At 38.3% G+C, this 15,837-nt stretch overlaps 1 protein-coding gene across 5 annotated transcripts in view; it reads left to right on the forward strand.

Annotated features, from left to right (window-relative positions):
* The window catches only part of LOC115379801 (protein diaphanous homolog 3), a 292,946-nt gene that overhangs the window by 94,723 nt on the left and 182,386 nt on the right, over nucleotides 1-15,837 (forward strand). The window contains exon 1 of one of the 5 annotated variants that reach the window (XM_030080746.1): nucleotides 6,803-6,866. The exons of the other annotated variants lie outside the window; for them this stretch is intronic. Within the exon in view, the coding sequence (XP_029936606.1) occupies nucleotides 6,850-6,866 (17 nt within the window). The 5' untranslated portion in view covers nucleotides 6,803-6,849. Of the gene's footprint in view, nucleotides 1-6,802; nucleotides 6,867-15,837 lie in introns of those variants that run through there. 5 annotated transcript variants of the gene reach the window in all.

The raw sequence follows: 15,837 nt of genomic DNA on the forward strand, positions 1-15,837 counted from the left end.
TTTCCTTAATGGTCACATTTGTGACATATTATCAAGATAGCATTGTACATCAGTCAGCCTCTGAATTATTTATTTATTTGTTTTAAATATGCACTGACTAGTTTAAAGATGTGTGTGCTGTGTAAATATTGGTTAACAGTGGGTAAGATTTTGCAACAAAAATATTTGGCTAGCTAAGCCTATTGTTTCTGGACTTTGTTCACTTTGACTTTAGTGGCACTTCTTTTGCATGCATCTCTCACTCACTGCTTTCATCCAGGATTAGGCACATTGTGCTCTGCTGTGTTACGGCGACAGGCTTATATGCTCCTTTATCAAGTTTCTGCTGGCAGAGCAGACGGACTTAAAAGTAATTCGGTGCTTCCTGCAGGTCCAGAGGCTCACCCTGTGACGCTTGCTTCTGACCCTCGTATACCTCAGTACCTTAGGAATTCCAGTTCTCCCTCCCACCTCTGATGAGTGGCCATAGTGCTAGCCCACAGCACCAGCCAGGCTATTGGGTGTAATTGTATTAAATGGATTTGATAAATGGATCTGACAAACAAGTGGAAATTGGTTTTTGATATTATATTAAAATTGACCTTCAGGTTTAAGGCCTCAGATTTGTTATTTTGTCAGTTTAGCTGTGCAATAGGGTAAGGTTAGGAGTCCCTCCTCCCTACCACCAACATGTTTAATAAACCAGGGGAGGCGCTCCCTGTCTGTCACTCCCACCACCCATGCAGACACACACACACACACACACACACACACACACACACACACACACACACACACGTCTGTTTGGCTTGCGAATAATTTAATAATCTAATTCATGTACCACTCCTTGCCCCAGCAAATCATATGTTCAACAAAATAATGCTGAGGGATTTCTTGCTTATGAAGGGGAGAAAAAAATGCAAGGCCTGCCCCTGGAATCTTACAACATTCTCTGTGGGTGGGCTACTATGCCGTTATTTATCACTAAGCAGCAATTTTTCTTTTTTTTCCAAATTCTTTTGGCAGGCAGTGCCATTATTTTGATGTTCGATTGGTGCTGTGGCTGTGTGAGAGTGGGTATTGGGTTGGAGCATGCATGCATATTGGCGATCTACTTTCAGAGGGATACAAATTTTGACCACACGCTCCTCTGTTGGAATTAATTTCATTTTTCACTAGGTCCTTATTATTTCCCATATATTGATTCTGATAAATATTGTCAATTTGCTTGTTTTGCTTCTGGCTTGCTTACTTCTGTCTTGCTTACTGCGATAGGCCCATGGATGCTTAAAAATCAATGCCAAAGACACCCATAGCATGTCTTTCAACACAGAGACAACCACTCTGAAAGAGATATGTATTTAGCTCTCAGTTCATGAGCTTAGAACTTGTAATATTTGTTTTGCACTAATATTTGCACTACTTTACACTACTGTGAAGTGATACATAGATAGCAGGTGCTGCTAGAAAAGAAAAGCTAACCAGGGACACTATAAAGCAATGGCCATGGTTGCATCAAAACTGCAAGAGACAAGCATGACTCAACAGTTTTTGTTACATCTTTTAACTGAGGTCTCAGCACAGAGTGGGTATCAGTGTGCTGAGATAGACATGTCATGGCTGTTGCGCGGGCTGACTTTTGGTCTGTCCACTGGCCATATCAGACTGCACTGAGGAGCTGAACATCCAGGCAAGTAAAATGAAAGTAGCTTTATAGTGAAGCAGTTATACAAGATTTTGTTCAAAATTGATTAGTGTGATGGAAAAAGTTGGGAAATAGGGTCCAGTTTGAAAATGTCCCAAGTCCCAGTTTTAGCAATGACAAACATTGTTGTCATTCCTTACAAGACATACCCACCCAGGGCCAAGGATACCTCTGTTTTGCAATCTAATGATTTAATTCACGGCTACTCCTTAGAAAGATTATTGCTCTCATTTAGCTTGTTGCTAGTTATGCATCTTGTATCTCTGACTGCAACAAGACCAGTCCTTGCCTCTCGGATTTCATTTCAACAATCAAGGCTACAAACTCATGTGGCCACTGTCACTCACATCGATGATGACTGATAATACTTTACTGGCCAGGAGATGCGCCGTGTTGAAAACATAGAAATAAACCAGATAAATCATGGTGTCAAAGACCATATTCTGAATTTGGATGATGATTTTCCTGAATTATCAGTGAAAGGAAATTAATTTAAAATGCCACAAAAGAAAAAGATCAAACATATTGCTGGACAACAAACTATTGCAGGTATAGTTTCTGATGCCCCCTCCCTGCCCTTTGCTCAGCTTACCAAGAGTACCTCTACATTGCCTGTGCCTACGTCTAGGCTACTTCTACTTCGACTGAGCCTGATGAGCCAACTGCATATGAGCTGCCACCTTTTGCAGCCTCTGACCGAAAAAAGGGAACCTTTCTTTATCAGTGGCTCACCACATTCAAATGGCTGCTCTTCTCAAAGGAAAATTTCATGTACTGTAACATTTGTACCAACTACAACAACCATAATATAACCATCACTAACATCAAACATGAGTTTAAAACTACAGTTTGTCAAAAAACACAAGTTCTGTTGGGGAGCCACTAACCCTAACCCTGGGACTTGCTAAAATGACCACCTGTGGGTCCCAGGGACGCACTACATTGAAAACCTAGCAGCACCACTGTTTTAGCATGATAATATTGGGTGTTCCCTGGCATATGATGTAGTGGTTGAGAAAGACATGCTGCCTCCATGACTTATGAGTTTCTCTATGTGCAGATGTTTTTTTTGTTTTTTTTATAATAATACAGCGATTTTCTTTTTCTTGAAATTCTGTTTCTCAGGGAGTTTGGGTAAAATTGTATAGGTTTACCTTGGTGCTGCTTCTCTGGATGTGTGTGTGTGTGTGTGTGTGTGTGTGTGTGTGTGTGTGTGTGTGTGTGTAGATGTGACCACTCTCAGAGAAATAGTCAGTTGCACTTTGAAATGGACATGCCAGTGTGCATCTTATGAAGAAGATGATTTGACCTCATATCATCCCTTCTGTCTGTCGAGTGGACAGATTTTGTTGTGGCTACCACTAGGGCTGAGTGATTAATCAATATTACATCAATACTGTGATATGAGACTGGATATCGTGTGGGATTTTGGATATCATAGTATCATGATCTGACATAAGTGTTGTCTTGTTCTGGTTTTAAAGGCTGCAACACAGTAAAGATATGGCATTTTTGAAATGTATCAGTCTGTTGGAGCTGTTCTGTTAGTTGTCTCTGCCTGCTTGGTCATCATACCCACATAACTGATGATTGTTTATCAAAAATCCCTTGTGTTTAAATATCTTGGAAAAACACCAATAATCATCCCTGCAGTATCGTCACAGAATCAATATCGAGGTATTTGGTCAAACATATCGTGATATTTGATTTTGTCCATATTGCCCAACCCTAGCTGCTACCATTTCATTCACAGTATCCGCAAACCCATTCCTTTTTTTGTGAGAATCTCACTGAGAAGATCATTTCAACAACACTGTAAAGCATCCTTTAGGGATATGTTTTTAGTGACTGCTCTGCCTTATAAAGTGGTACAGTGTTTGAGGGAAAAAAAAGGTCCATCTAGCCACTGAGACACATCATATGATCTCTATCCTGAGGCTTCCTTCTTACTATGCAGTCAACAGTCTCAGTGTTAAGAAGCCGGATCTCCTGTGGAGAGCTGAAGTTCAATTTGAATTTAGCCTACTGGGAGTGAATAGCAATCTAACTCACTTAGCTTATTCAGTCACTCGACTATTGTTCCTGCTTCCTTGTCTTCGTGTGCTAAAATGTCAGCACATGTCACAGAGGTTTCCTGTAATGAGGCTGTGCGTACGTTTCACTCATTCATGCTTTGACATGGTTAAGCAAGAGTACTGCTTAAAATTTCTTAAGTAGCCTGCCACCTTAATTACAACCCATAAGCATCACTCATTATCTCTTGGTTTTGCCTAATCTTTCTCCACCTCCACTTTCTCTCACTCTCTGTGTGTGTCTGTCTCTCCCTCGCTCTGTCACACACACACACACTCAGGTGTTGTATTCAAGTCATTACATGCAGACACATACACTGCACCAATGTATGTCAGCTCTTATCAGGCAAGATGACTGAGAAGACAAAGGTAACAAATGGATATAACTAATGGGCTGAGGGACTAAAATGTGCTTTTTTGGATTTCAAAGGTTGGAGAAGCCCTTACAGGCAGAGAGAAGATGTGTATTGTGTGCAGATACCATTTAGGCTTTGCTACTGATATAGCCTGTGTTTGAGAACCACATAGCAGTTTAGTTCAGGTTAGGGAACTGGAAAACTGCTGCCCTCAAAGTGAAACAAATATGGGCCATTTAGATTAATGCCCTCATTTACAGTTAAACAAGGGCAAAGATGAGGAGAGGGAGAGAGTAAAATAGGTGAGAGAGAACAGAGATGAGAGGAGTTGATGACTGTAATACAGTTGCCAAAAGTAAAAGTAAAAAAGAAACATACAAGCACCACTGTCAATCTAATATGAACTTGTTGGTTGCATAAAACACATTCCAAATTTCTAAGTTTTCTACATTTTGTATGTTTTTAGTTTTTAAAGAATTCTTGTGTTTATTGTATTAAAAACAAAAACAATTTCCTCATCTGTTCTCCCAGAAGCATGCTTTAGCAACAAAAATTGAGAGACTGAACAAACTGTTCAGTATCTGGAGTGTCCATTAGGTTTTGCCCAGTATGAGATTTTCATAAGCACTCCAGCATCCATCAAACTATCAGCCCAAAACTGGTAATACCTTGTTTTAGCCACAACAGGGCGTACTATACTTGCTTTTTAATACAATATGTGCAGGGCAAGTTAAAAAGTGTGTAAGACTAAAGTAATTACATCATGATGCTTGGTTGTATGATCTCACACCATGAAAAATAATTTGATTATAAACTTAGTGCTTGTTCTTATCCAACAAAATAGGATAACCGCTATGAAGAAAAATGTATTGTCAACTCAATTTTAACATTCAACAACATTCAACTCACAAGACGGGATGACTGAGGGTACAGTAGATATTGGGTCTATTCAAGTTTAATACAAGATTAATTTGCCAAAATTTAAGTACAGTCTGTGTTTACCAAAAAATAAATAAATAAATAACACCTGTGACCATTATCTATACTATATATCTATACTATAGTAAGGTGCTTTTATCCACTCAAATTGTATATCTCCTAATCTTTTCTCAGTTACAATACTCATACAATTTATTTTATTTAGCCTGGAGATTACTCTTAAAGTGCTCTAAAATTTCCACCCAGTTTACTTTAAAAAGCAACTTTATTCAGTATGTTTAGCTTACAAGAGCATTGCATTTTGTTTGACATGCATATGAAATTAAAATAATTGCATGAAATGAAGACTCTCAAACTGAGTTTTTGAAAATGTCAGAATAATTTCAATGTGAGGACAATAAGATAATCTTTGAAACAATATTAAATTTGGTTCTTTACTGCTTTGAAAGGGTGATGGAAGACTACATCCCAGTCTATTTCCTAAACAATATGCATGCATGTTTAAGTTGAAGTTATTTTGATTTTAAGTCATGAAAAGACATTTTATAGAGAATGATGTTATTCTTATTGCATGCTCTGCCTTAATGTGCCTTTGAATGATTTGGAGAATGTTCATTCTGATATCTGGTTTTGTTAAATGTGAAGCTTTTAAGGGCCATAAAGTCACATACTGTATTTATCAGTCCTCATTCAAGTGTAGTGTAACAGGGAGAAAAAATTATGGTGGACTGGGGGACAAACTATGGAGTTCCTGTAGTCACCATCTCCATCATAGTAAAAGCAGTTTTATGTCAGCTGAAACTCACCTTCGGCTATTTCGAACGCTCATGACCCTTAAAAATTTACTCCATAACTGGCCAGTTAGGACTAGGAGCAACTTTAATTTACCTGAGAAGACTTGCGACTATTGCCACAGAAGCAGCACAACAGCTGCAACTGCTTTGAAAACCACGAAGCACTTATCTGGCTCATCATGTTAGCAACACTGCAATATTTAGGGCAGTTTATATTTTTTTAAGAATGTAATTATTGTAATTGCCATCCCAAGTCAAGTTCATTTTGCTGTTACAATATTATCACAAAAGACATTATCTTTTCACAGCATATTTCCCCAAATTTGTGTTAGATGGCCAAATCTACATCTTTATATTGATATAGTCAGCCTTACAATGAGGATAAAATTCTTCTGTCATCTTCTGTCATCATCTCATATTGTTTCTTTACAGTTGTGCTATGAGTGAAACTTTGTGCTTGGGTTGCACCAGAATTGTGCAACCACCCTTATAGTGTCTCAGCCACTGAAGACTGTGAGTAATGCCGGATGAAGGCAGTCTGCGAGACTGACTTCATTCAGTCCTCACTGAGTAAAATGACCTGCTCTATTTTTAGTTCAGTTGTCCCATATGTGCTGTGACTTCAGCCTCCTGTTTCTCTGTGTCCCTTGAGGGTCCTGCTGTAGTCAGTTAACTGGCCAGGCTCGGGACGGCATTTTAGAGTTAATGTTTTATTTCTGGTTCATAACCGTTGTAGCAGAACACAACTCACTGCTGCACTGCCTGGGAGCCTTGGAACCATTCTCCTGAGACTCTGTTAGGAGTCAAGCTACCTTAGCTGTGAAGTTAGCCAGATAAGGCGTCTCATTTTTCTCTTTGATTTATGACTGTTTTTGTTTCCCAGGGAATGGGATGATGAATTTGTTTTTCTTATTTTTTAATGCTCTCTCTCTCCCTCTCGCCTGCTCTCTCTCTGAGATGATAGCCCTCAGTCTTACAGTGCTGTACTGCCTCTGCAGTTGTGGATGGTAATGTTTGAAAGGTACTTCCAACCTAATGAGCATTAATTATGCTTAATTGGTTAGTAATAATAAAATGAGATGTAAAATTAAGATACATGTAAATAATAATAATAATCAACAACAACGATAATGATACTAATGATAAATGAATACATAACTAAATAGGCCACATATGCACATACATAAAAGTTTCAAATAAAGAGGAAAACATTAGTTATGAACCGATACACTTTTTTCAGATACAATCTGATTCTGATACCTTGACTTTGGGTATCGATTGATACCCAGTATTGAACAAAGATTTTTTGCCTTGATGATGATGAATATGATGATGATTATTATTGTTGTTGTTGTTATACTTATTACTGGTTGTTGTTGGTATTACATGAGTGTGTAGTAAATAACACAAAATGCCTTTTTAAAAGAGAAAAAATATACAAAAATACATTAAATTTAAGTGTATTAAAAAGTAATTTATTTGAACTGTAGGTTAAGTAGGCTTCGTATACAAACAGATATAGTGCAAATTGCTATGACAATTCCTTTAATATTTCTGAAAAACTTGAACAAATCAAGTGCAAAGAGGTGCATTATCAATCACTAAAAAGGAGATTTCACTTGTAGTAAAGACCACTACAATAGAATTTTCGGTAACACTTTATAATGAGAACACAATTAAGCATTAGTTAAGCATTAATAAATACTGAATACATCATTTATAACGCATGAATACTCATTAGTATGTAGTTTATAAACACAGTTATAAATGTTTTACTCATCATTTATAAGCACAGTAGTTATGGATTAGTAAACACTGAATTCATCATTTATAAAGCATGTTCTGACATAAATACTCATTAGTATGTGGTTTATAATCACAGTTATAAATGTTTTACTCATCATTTATAGACACAGTAGTTATGGATTAGTAAACACTGAATTCATCATTTATAAAGCATTAACTTAATATGGCCACCTGAGACACTTTTAAAGGCTTACAGTGCAGCAACAAAAAATGGCACAGACATGGGGTCAACATTTTTGGAAAGCTCTTGACCTCTACTATCATACCCGATGGCAAACCAATAGGGGGCGCCACTGACTAGTGTCAAAACATGGAAAAAACATGATTTCACTATCTTAAGAAAAAAATAAATAAAATCTGACCAAACAGGCGTTCTTCCCACACCCAAAAACTATAATAAAGATTGAAAAATTAGTGATCACAACATCACATAATAGACATAACATATTAGAACTACAAAATCTATGGCGCAGGACACCTTCCTGTGTTGCAACTCCGCGCAGATTGTAGTTCTGGTACGCCTCTTCCGGGTTAGGGGAAAAGTTTTGAAATTAGGTTTAAAAAACATACATACGGTAGTTTTTCAACACCAAAACTATAACCTTAACATGTAGCCTATGTTTATATCACGAATAAAGATGTGTTATGAAAAATAAAAAATATATATAAATCTTTAGTGCTATTTTGACGTGTTTCCGCGGTTTTTCCACCCGCTCTGTTTCGCTGACTGAAAGGGTTGTGTTCAATGGCGAAACATATCAGCGTATTATCAGCTTTATTACACTTTATTGACTTTATTGATTAAAGTCAAATCAGACATGTCGCTGATAAACACTAGGATTATGGGTAATGTAGTGCTTCTCCGTGATATGACATCGCAAATAAAATGTGTTTTCTTAAAATAAAGTTGATATTATACGGGACTTGTGGACTCGGCTGAAGCACATGCCATCGTTACACATCGTCATAGCTCGTGGTAAGTCTGACTTGGATGGTTACAACGTTATGGCTAATAATCAGACCTTTTTCCGGAATATCGATTAAATTTGCACTTCCGGGATCTATGAACCGCCACCCACAGCGTGACGTCACGGAACCTCGCTGACTTTCAGTGCACACCGTTTGTGTGGTGACAACACAGAATTAAAACCATAGAAATCTATGATTAATGCTATGCTGAGTATGTGTTTGTCTGCTGGCACACATGGATGATAGCTAACGTTAGCTTAGCTTAGCTTCGGGAAGCGAGAGCTAAGGCCTTCAGCTGCTAAGCTAACGTTAGCTATCATCCAGCTAACGTTAGCTTAGCTTAGCTTCGGGAAGCGAGAGCTAACGCCTTCAGCTGCTATCATCCATGTGTGCCAGCAAACAAACACATACTCACCACCACTAGTTCCACTGACGCCCGTCGACTCTGATATATCTGTCTCCACACCGGCTTTCTTTTAAGCCCGCATACGCCGGACCCGTCGATTCCCGTCAGAGCCCTCCGTCTCCATCTCTCCAGTCTGACCGCTACACCTGTACGTAAAGCGTTGCCGCCTGCCAGAGAGCGGGATCGCAAACTTTGATACATTACAAAATTTGCTGTACTTAAACTTCCACTATTGGTGTTTTTATCCAGCCATGCTTATCCTTTTTTTCAGTTGTACAGTTACAATATGTTGGGAAGTTGCAATAAATATAAATGCAATATGTTCTCTGTCCCTGTGTTGTGTCTCTCCTTGGTCTGGAACTTCTGTGAGTTTTGAGGCATTGCCAGCCTTTAAATCACATTTGTAAATGCTTTAATAAGGCATAGATAGTCCCCACTTTAGATGAGCTCACTCGAAATGTTTAATTAACGAGTAGTAAGTGATTTGCAACTGCCTCAATTCATGAATTCCTGCATTAATAATTGTTTATAAGCCATCCATTGGAAGTGGAATTTGTGAGATTTTATAAAACATCTACTAACACACTCACTAACCATTAGTACATGTCTGAATAGTGGACGTGTTCATTATTTACATAAGCTTTCTAAATGATCTTACAAACCACTGACAAATCCTAAATACCTGGTGGGTAAGTGATGTAATACTTAAATTAGAAATGCTGAATCCATCATTTATATAGGTGACCTTATAAATGATGAGTAAAACATTTGTAACTGATTATCAACCACATACTAATGAGTATTTATGTCAGAACATGCTTTATAAATGATGAATTCAGTGTTTACTGATCCATAACTACTGTGCTTATAAATGATGAGTAAAACATTTATAACTGTGTTTATAAACTACATACTAATGAGTATTCATGCGTTATATATGTGGAATTCAATATTTATTAATGCTTAACTAATGCTTACTAGTGTGTAATCATTATAAAGTGTTACCGAATTTTCTAATTTGATTGCAGTACCGGCTCACTCCACTGTGGCGCTATAATGTAATCAGCAAAATGCATCTAGGAAGGTGCTGCAGAACGGTAACGTCAGTCCAGTATTCAATCTGTGACCTATGTCTGGCTCGACATTGATATTGGTACCAGTATTGGTATTGGTGAATCCCCTTTGATATTTTATGGTGGGAACAGCCATTTACATAGCAGAATCAGTGCAAAGGTTGGTTTGAAATTATGACAGAGTAACGTTGTTAACAGGTAGCAGTGGCAGGCACTGTTGCTTCTCTTCAGCAAAGAAGAGCAGTACATGTTTTCTGGCCCATTCTTTGCACAGTCCACTCCAAGAACATCCAGGCTGTGAATACGATTGAAGTATCTCATTTGGGATGTCAGAGGAATGCTTGATACTGTGAACTAATGTCAGCCAAGGACTGCTAGAGCCGGCTAGATTGGCAAACAGAATTCAAAATGCTTTCATCACTTGCTTCTGAGTTTAGATAGACAGCATGTCAAATACAAATTGCTTTGCTGCACAAGGAAAACAGTGAGGCCAATGTCTGATTATATGTACTGATTCCATTAAGAGTTAATTATTTTTGTTGGAATTCTTCTTTTTCACATTCTTCTTCTTCACATCAAATATATCATCACATCACGACTTGGGTAACAACAACTACATTTAGAAATCAGATGGTTGTGCTATATCAAGCAGCTTTATTTTGTGGCAAGTGACTCTTGAATCATTGGGTCTACAAAAAAAAATTTCTGAGATTCTAGTTCTTCTGCCTTTTTGAATAGTTTGTTTTTGCTAGTTCTATAGTAGAGTTGATCATAATCTGTAGTTTAGGCTCAACATATATGGACTTCCAAAATTACAGCTTTTACTCCGTTTTGAAAATGTTGGCTTTGCTGCACAAATGAAGTTGGTGAGGCTATATCACCATCTCTCACAGAATTTCCTTGATGACAATGGCAGTTCGCCTCTGTTCTTTTTCTTCCTGGGGGCTCCATTCCCTCAAAAAATCTCCACATAACTGGGTTTGCTTCAGTTGCCCGGATGACAAGAATTGCCTCACCTATGTCAACAAAACAACTGAACTAAAACTGCATTTATCTGCACTCGGTGGCTCGCGATTGTAAATTTTGTACCCTGTGTATAACCATTTGGTTGTGACACAAACAGTTGAGATCCACAAACAGCTATCATTATTGTTGTTGTTATTGTTGTCGTTGTTGTTGTTGTTCTTGTTGTTATTATTATGTCAATACTACTCAGACAAGTCTCAGCTAATCTATTTTTGCAAAATACCCTTCAAATATTTTTGAAATACCATTAAATTAGGGCTGGGCGATGGGGACCAAAAGTCATATCCCGATATATTTAGGCTGAATATCGATATATGATATACACTCCTGATCAAAATCTTAAGACCAGTTGAGAAATTGTAAGAATTCACATTTTGCACTGTTGGATCTTAAGAAGATTCTGAGTAGAGCTTCAAAATGCAAAAAGAAGGAGTTTTTCGGGGCCGCTCAGAGTCCCTACCCTGAGGCAGGGACATTTTTTAGCCCCTGTAAAAGTTCAGCAACTCTCTCCTTCGGGGTAGTTCCTGCGGTGGAGACAACGGCAACGGCCCCGGCCCCATAAAATTACCCCGAGAGTGCCAGAGTGTTTGTTCCTGCCCCATCCCTCCTCTGTGCATGACAGAGGAGCGGCGGGGGTGCGCGGAGCAGTGCAGAGAGCTCCAGGTCAGCAGCGCAGCAGAGCAAGGATCCCAGCGCAAATTTGAACTATCGATATATGCGATATAGTCTAATTCCATATCACATTTAAAAATATATCGATATAATTTTTATATCAATATATCGCCCAGCCCTACATTAAATATAGTAAATAAATGATGCTTTCAAAATATCCACAAATTGATAATGAGGACAGCATTGCAATGGCTGCTGCTAACTTCTTTTTCATGTCCACTCATCACTTAGAAATAACATTAGCTAGCATTTTCACTTTAGTTCTTTATTCCCATGCAATGTGTGCCTCCGTTGGTGGCTTTGTTATCTGCCATTGTCTACAATAGCAGGGGACTGTTTATCACATGGCTCTGTGAAGAGAGCACTCAGATTGCTTTATTTTGGCCTCATCATCCCATCTCTTCCTGCCCTTCCACCATGACACAGAAACACACCCCTTAGATGGATCACTGCCTCATCTTGATTGTTCCGGCTCTCCTTGAGATGTTGTAGAAAGGTTTGTCTGTCAATCAGATTGTCCATTCTGTTTCTCTGAGATCTCCTTGATTTGCCTGGGGTAGCTGCTGGAAGCTTTTGAAAGTTATGTCACCAATATGCCTTACCCTTTCTTTTCCCCTCTCACTGAAGTGTTGCAAGCGGGATATCTTTCCTGCTTGTTGCAGCAGACTCCGACAGTGCAGGCCTGTTAGTTTCCTTTGCAATAATTCCTGCTATAGATCAACTGATTATTTTCCCCTGCTCTCTGCCTCACCTACTGATGATGAAAAACTAGCACACTGTTGCCGTTAAGCTATGCATTTCAATGAAGCTCTTGTCAAGACCCCCACCCTGCCAACTCAATATCCAGAATGGCCCAGGCCATGGCCCTGTGAGAAGCGTGGGCTAAATTGAATTTTCTCTCTGACATGAGAGCCTCATTCCTTAGCTACCTTGGCAGCAGCCATTCCTGTCTCCATCAGCATGGCCATGACAGTCTTTGTCGCACTCCCTCATTTTCCTGACCGTGTCTTACCCTATCCTACACACACACACACACACACACCTGGATGCAAAGGCGTACACACACCACTACCTTTATACCTTTCTACTCTGTTGTTAGTGTTAGAAATTTATATATCCAAAGGTAGAGGTTATGCCTGTCAGATGCTCATGATCAAACATTATTTTTTTCATTGTAAGCAATGCCACAGGTGAAACTTGAATTCGTTTTTGCTTCTTTGCGTGCGTGTGTGCGTGCGTGTGTGTGTGTGTGCGTGCGTGCGTGCGTGCGTGCGTGTGTGCGTGCGTGCGTGTGTGTGTTTTCTGCCACTTTGCTGAAAGTCTCCCTATTGGGAATCACTAACTGACAATATGAAGCTAAAAAGATATCATGGAAAAGGCAAAATATTGTTTTTATTAAGCAGGTATCAATCATGTTTTTCAGTGTTTTAATGTGCACAGTGACTGCAACATGACAGAACAGTTCCAGTTAAAAAACCTAAAGGCAGGGAAGAAATATTCCTCATAGGAACTTGCATCTGTGCAAATGAAGTTGAAAACTCAAATATATCACAAGATGAAGCATTGCAATAGATCAGTATCTCAATATCTGGTTCCACCTCTATTTGTCATTAACACTACATCTGTCTGAGTGGTGACAGACCCTTCCACTCACTCCGTCTGTGCCTTTTTGCATGTCAGTGTTTACAATATCTTTGCATGTTCATTAAACATTGTTAAATCAGCTACTTAAATTTAGGAGGAAAGTGGCGGAAGAAGTGGATTTCACCACCTTTGTATATTTGAAATCAATCCACAAAGACAACAAAATCATACAGTTAACAGTTACATATGTAAATTCTGAAATACAGGCAAAATAATAGAAGTTTTAAATGCAATTGTTACTGTGAGGAGGATCAGACCACGTTTTGAAATAAAACTTGGTCTTCCTGGATGCTCATTCATGCCTGTCAGAATGTTAAGTGGTTCATTTACTCTGCAATTGTGGAAGAAAATCAAGATATATAATAGTATACAATTATTTGTGCAGCCCTACTGTTAGTTCACAGGAAATTGTATGGACTCACCTTCCAGATAATTGAATTCTTTGTATTCAGGATTTTATTTGTGAGCACTGGTTTATATGCACGGAATGAAGTCTGTCAAACCTAGTTGGCAAAATTGCTGTATGTCGTTGATTGTGTAGACTATTATTTTTTCCTGTTGTATTTTCTGTATTGATGTGAAATGCATCTACTATCTATGACAATTTCCCATAGAAAGAAATAGAGAAAGTTATACTGTCCCTATTCTCTACCAGACAGTACCAATGTAATAACAGTCAAATGAAGTCACAGACACATGTATAGCTCGATCCCCTACTCCTTTTCAACAAATTTAATTCAGATAACAGGTTCCATTTTATGTCATTAACTTGAGAATTCTTGTTGATTTTATTATTTTACGCTTGAAGCTATGTAGCTTGTTGATTACAGCAGTACAAACACTGAATGCTAATGGACAGAGATGCTCTTCAGTTACCAGTAAAACGTGGGGCACAATCTTGTTTCTGCATTGCCTCAGACACGTTTTTTTTTTTTTCTCTTTGCATTCTCTGCACATTTGTGTATACACTAACGCAATTACATTATATTATATTGGTCAGTTGAGCTTCTCTGCACTTTCAACTTTATCTGTTTCTGTTGTTTTGTCTCACTCTGTATTGTTTGTTTTTATATCTCCAAATATCACCTTTGCAGGGATGAAGAAAAGCAGCCCTGTTTTTAGCTTAGTGAACTTAACCAGCAGGTTTTGATAGGGTGTCATGAGCCCAAGATGAAGCATAATTTTATAAACCTGTGAAGGAGCATGCAATCCTTCAGTTGAGGTGAAAAGATGAAAATAACCAAACTTAGAGTTCAAGAAAAATGTAAAACTTTAAAATGGTGAAGTTATCCTTATTTAACACTGATTGTTGTGCTATTTTGTTGTTAGCAATCACACACATGCACACATGCTCATACACAGACACACATTTTGAATATAATTTACCTTGAAATAAAGCACTGCATTTTTGACTTACAGTGACTCCATTTTCTAATTTCACAGCTTGTTTATTAGTGTATTCATAAATACATTCCATGTGTTCAAAAAAAACAAAACAAAAAACAGATAAAATTCTAATATCATCGAAATACTTTATCTTTTAATAACTGCCTAACAACTATTTAAAGGATTAGGAACACTAAAACATATATATAGTTTTAAAGTGTGAACTGTTATTTTTGTGATATTCCCCCTATGTGATATTCCCCAGTACAGTGCCATCACTATGCCACTGAGTATATTGTATCGTTAGTCGGCAGTCAGACAGAATACGACAATCTAGCGATTTGCCATAGCGTTTGTTGGGCATCATGGCCGCGGCATGGCCCATCTGTCTGCTGTCTGCCTGCTCGGTTTGATTGCCGACTTGCATAATAAAAGTTGAATCTGGCTCAACTTCTTGCAGGATGGGTAGACTGGTACTAGACAAAAAGTCAAGTGTTTGGTGGATCACAACAAAATCTGACTCAATTAATTAGGTCATAAGTTTTTAAATTTAAGCCGAGAAAAATGTCCCATTTCGACAGATGAGATGTCATTGCCTCAAGCTGCTACGTGCCAGTAATGGGACAATTTATGTATATGGCATGTTTTGAAATTCTTCTGAAAGCCATATTGAGTTGCCAATGGCCCTGTTGTGCTTGCACCCCACTCATTGCCTTTTCTGGCTATATTATTAATTAATGCTAAGTGCACAATTTTTTAATGACAACTATTATAAAGTGTTAGTGAGTTGCAGTGTTTTCACAAAACAACGAGGATATGCTCCAACTTTCAGGGTCTTTATTCTGTGTTCAGATGCCCATTAGCTGTCACTCAGGTAGCAGCAAGTCCGTTTCTGCACCTTTTCCCCAGTTCTCTACATTATCTTCCTCCTCTCTTAGCCTTTATGGAGCTCCTCTGTTATAAACACACACCTCTTCTCCCAAAGGAGAATTATCTACTTTAAGTGCAGG

The sequence above is a fragment of the Myripristis murdjan genome, chromosome 3 (genome assembly GCF_902150065.1).
Source record: "Myripristis murdjan chromosome 3, fMyrMur1.1, whole genome shotgun sequence".
NCBI lineage: Eukaryota > Metazoa > Chordata > Actinopteri > Holocentriformes > Holocentridae > Myripristis > Myripristis murdjan.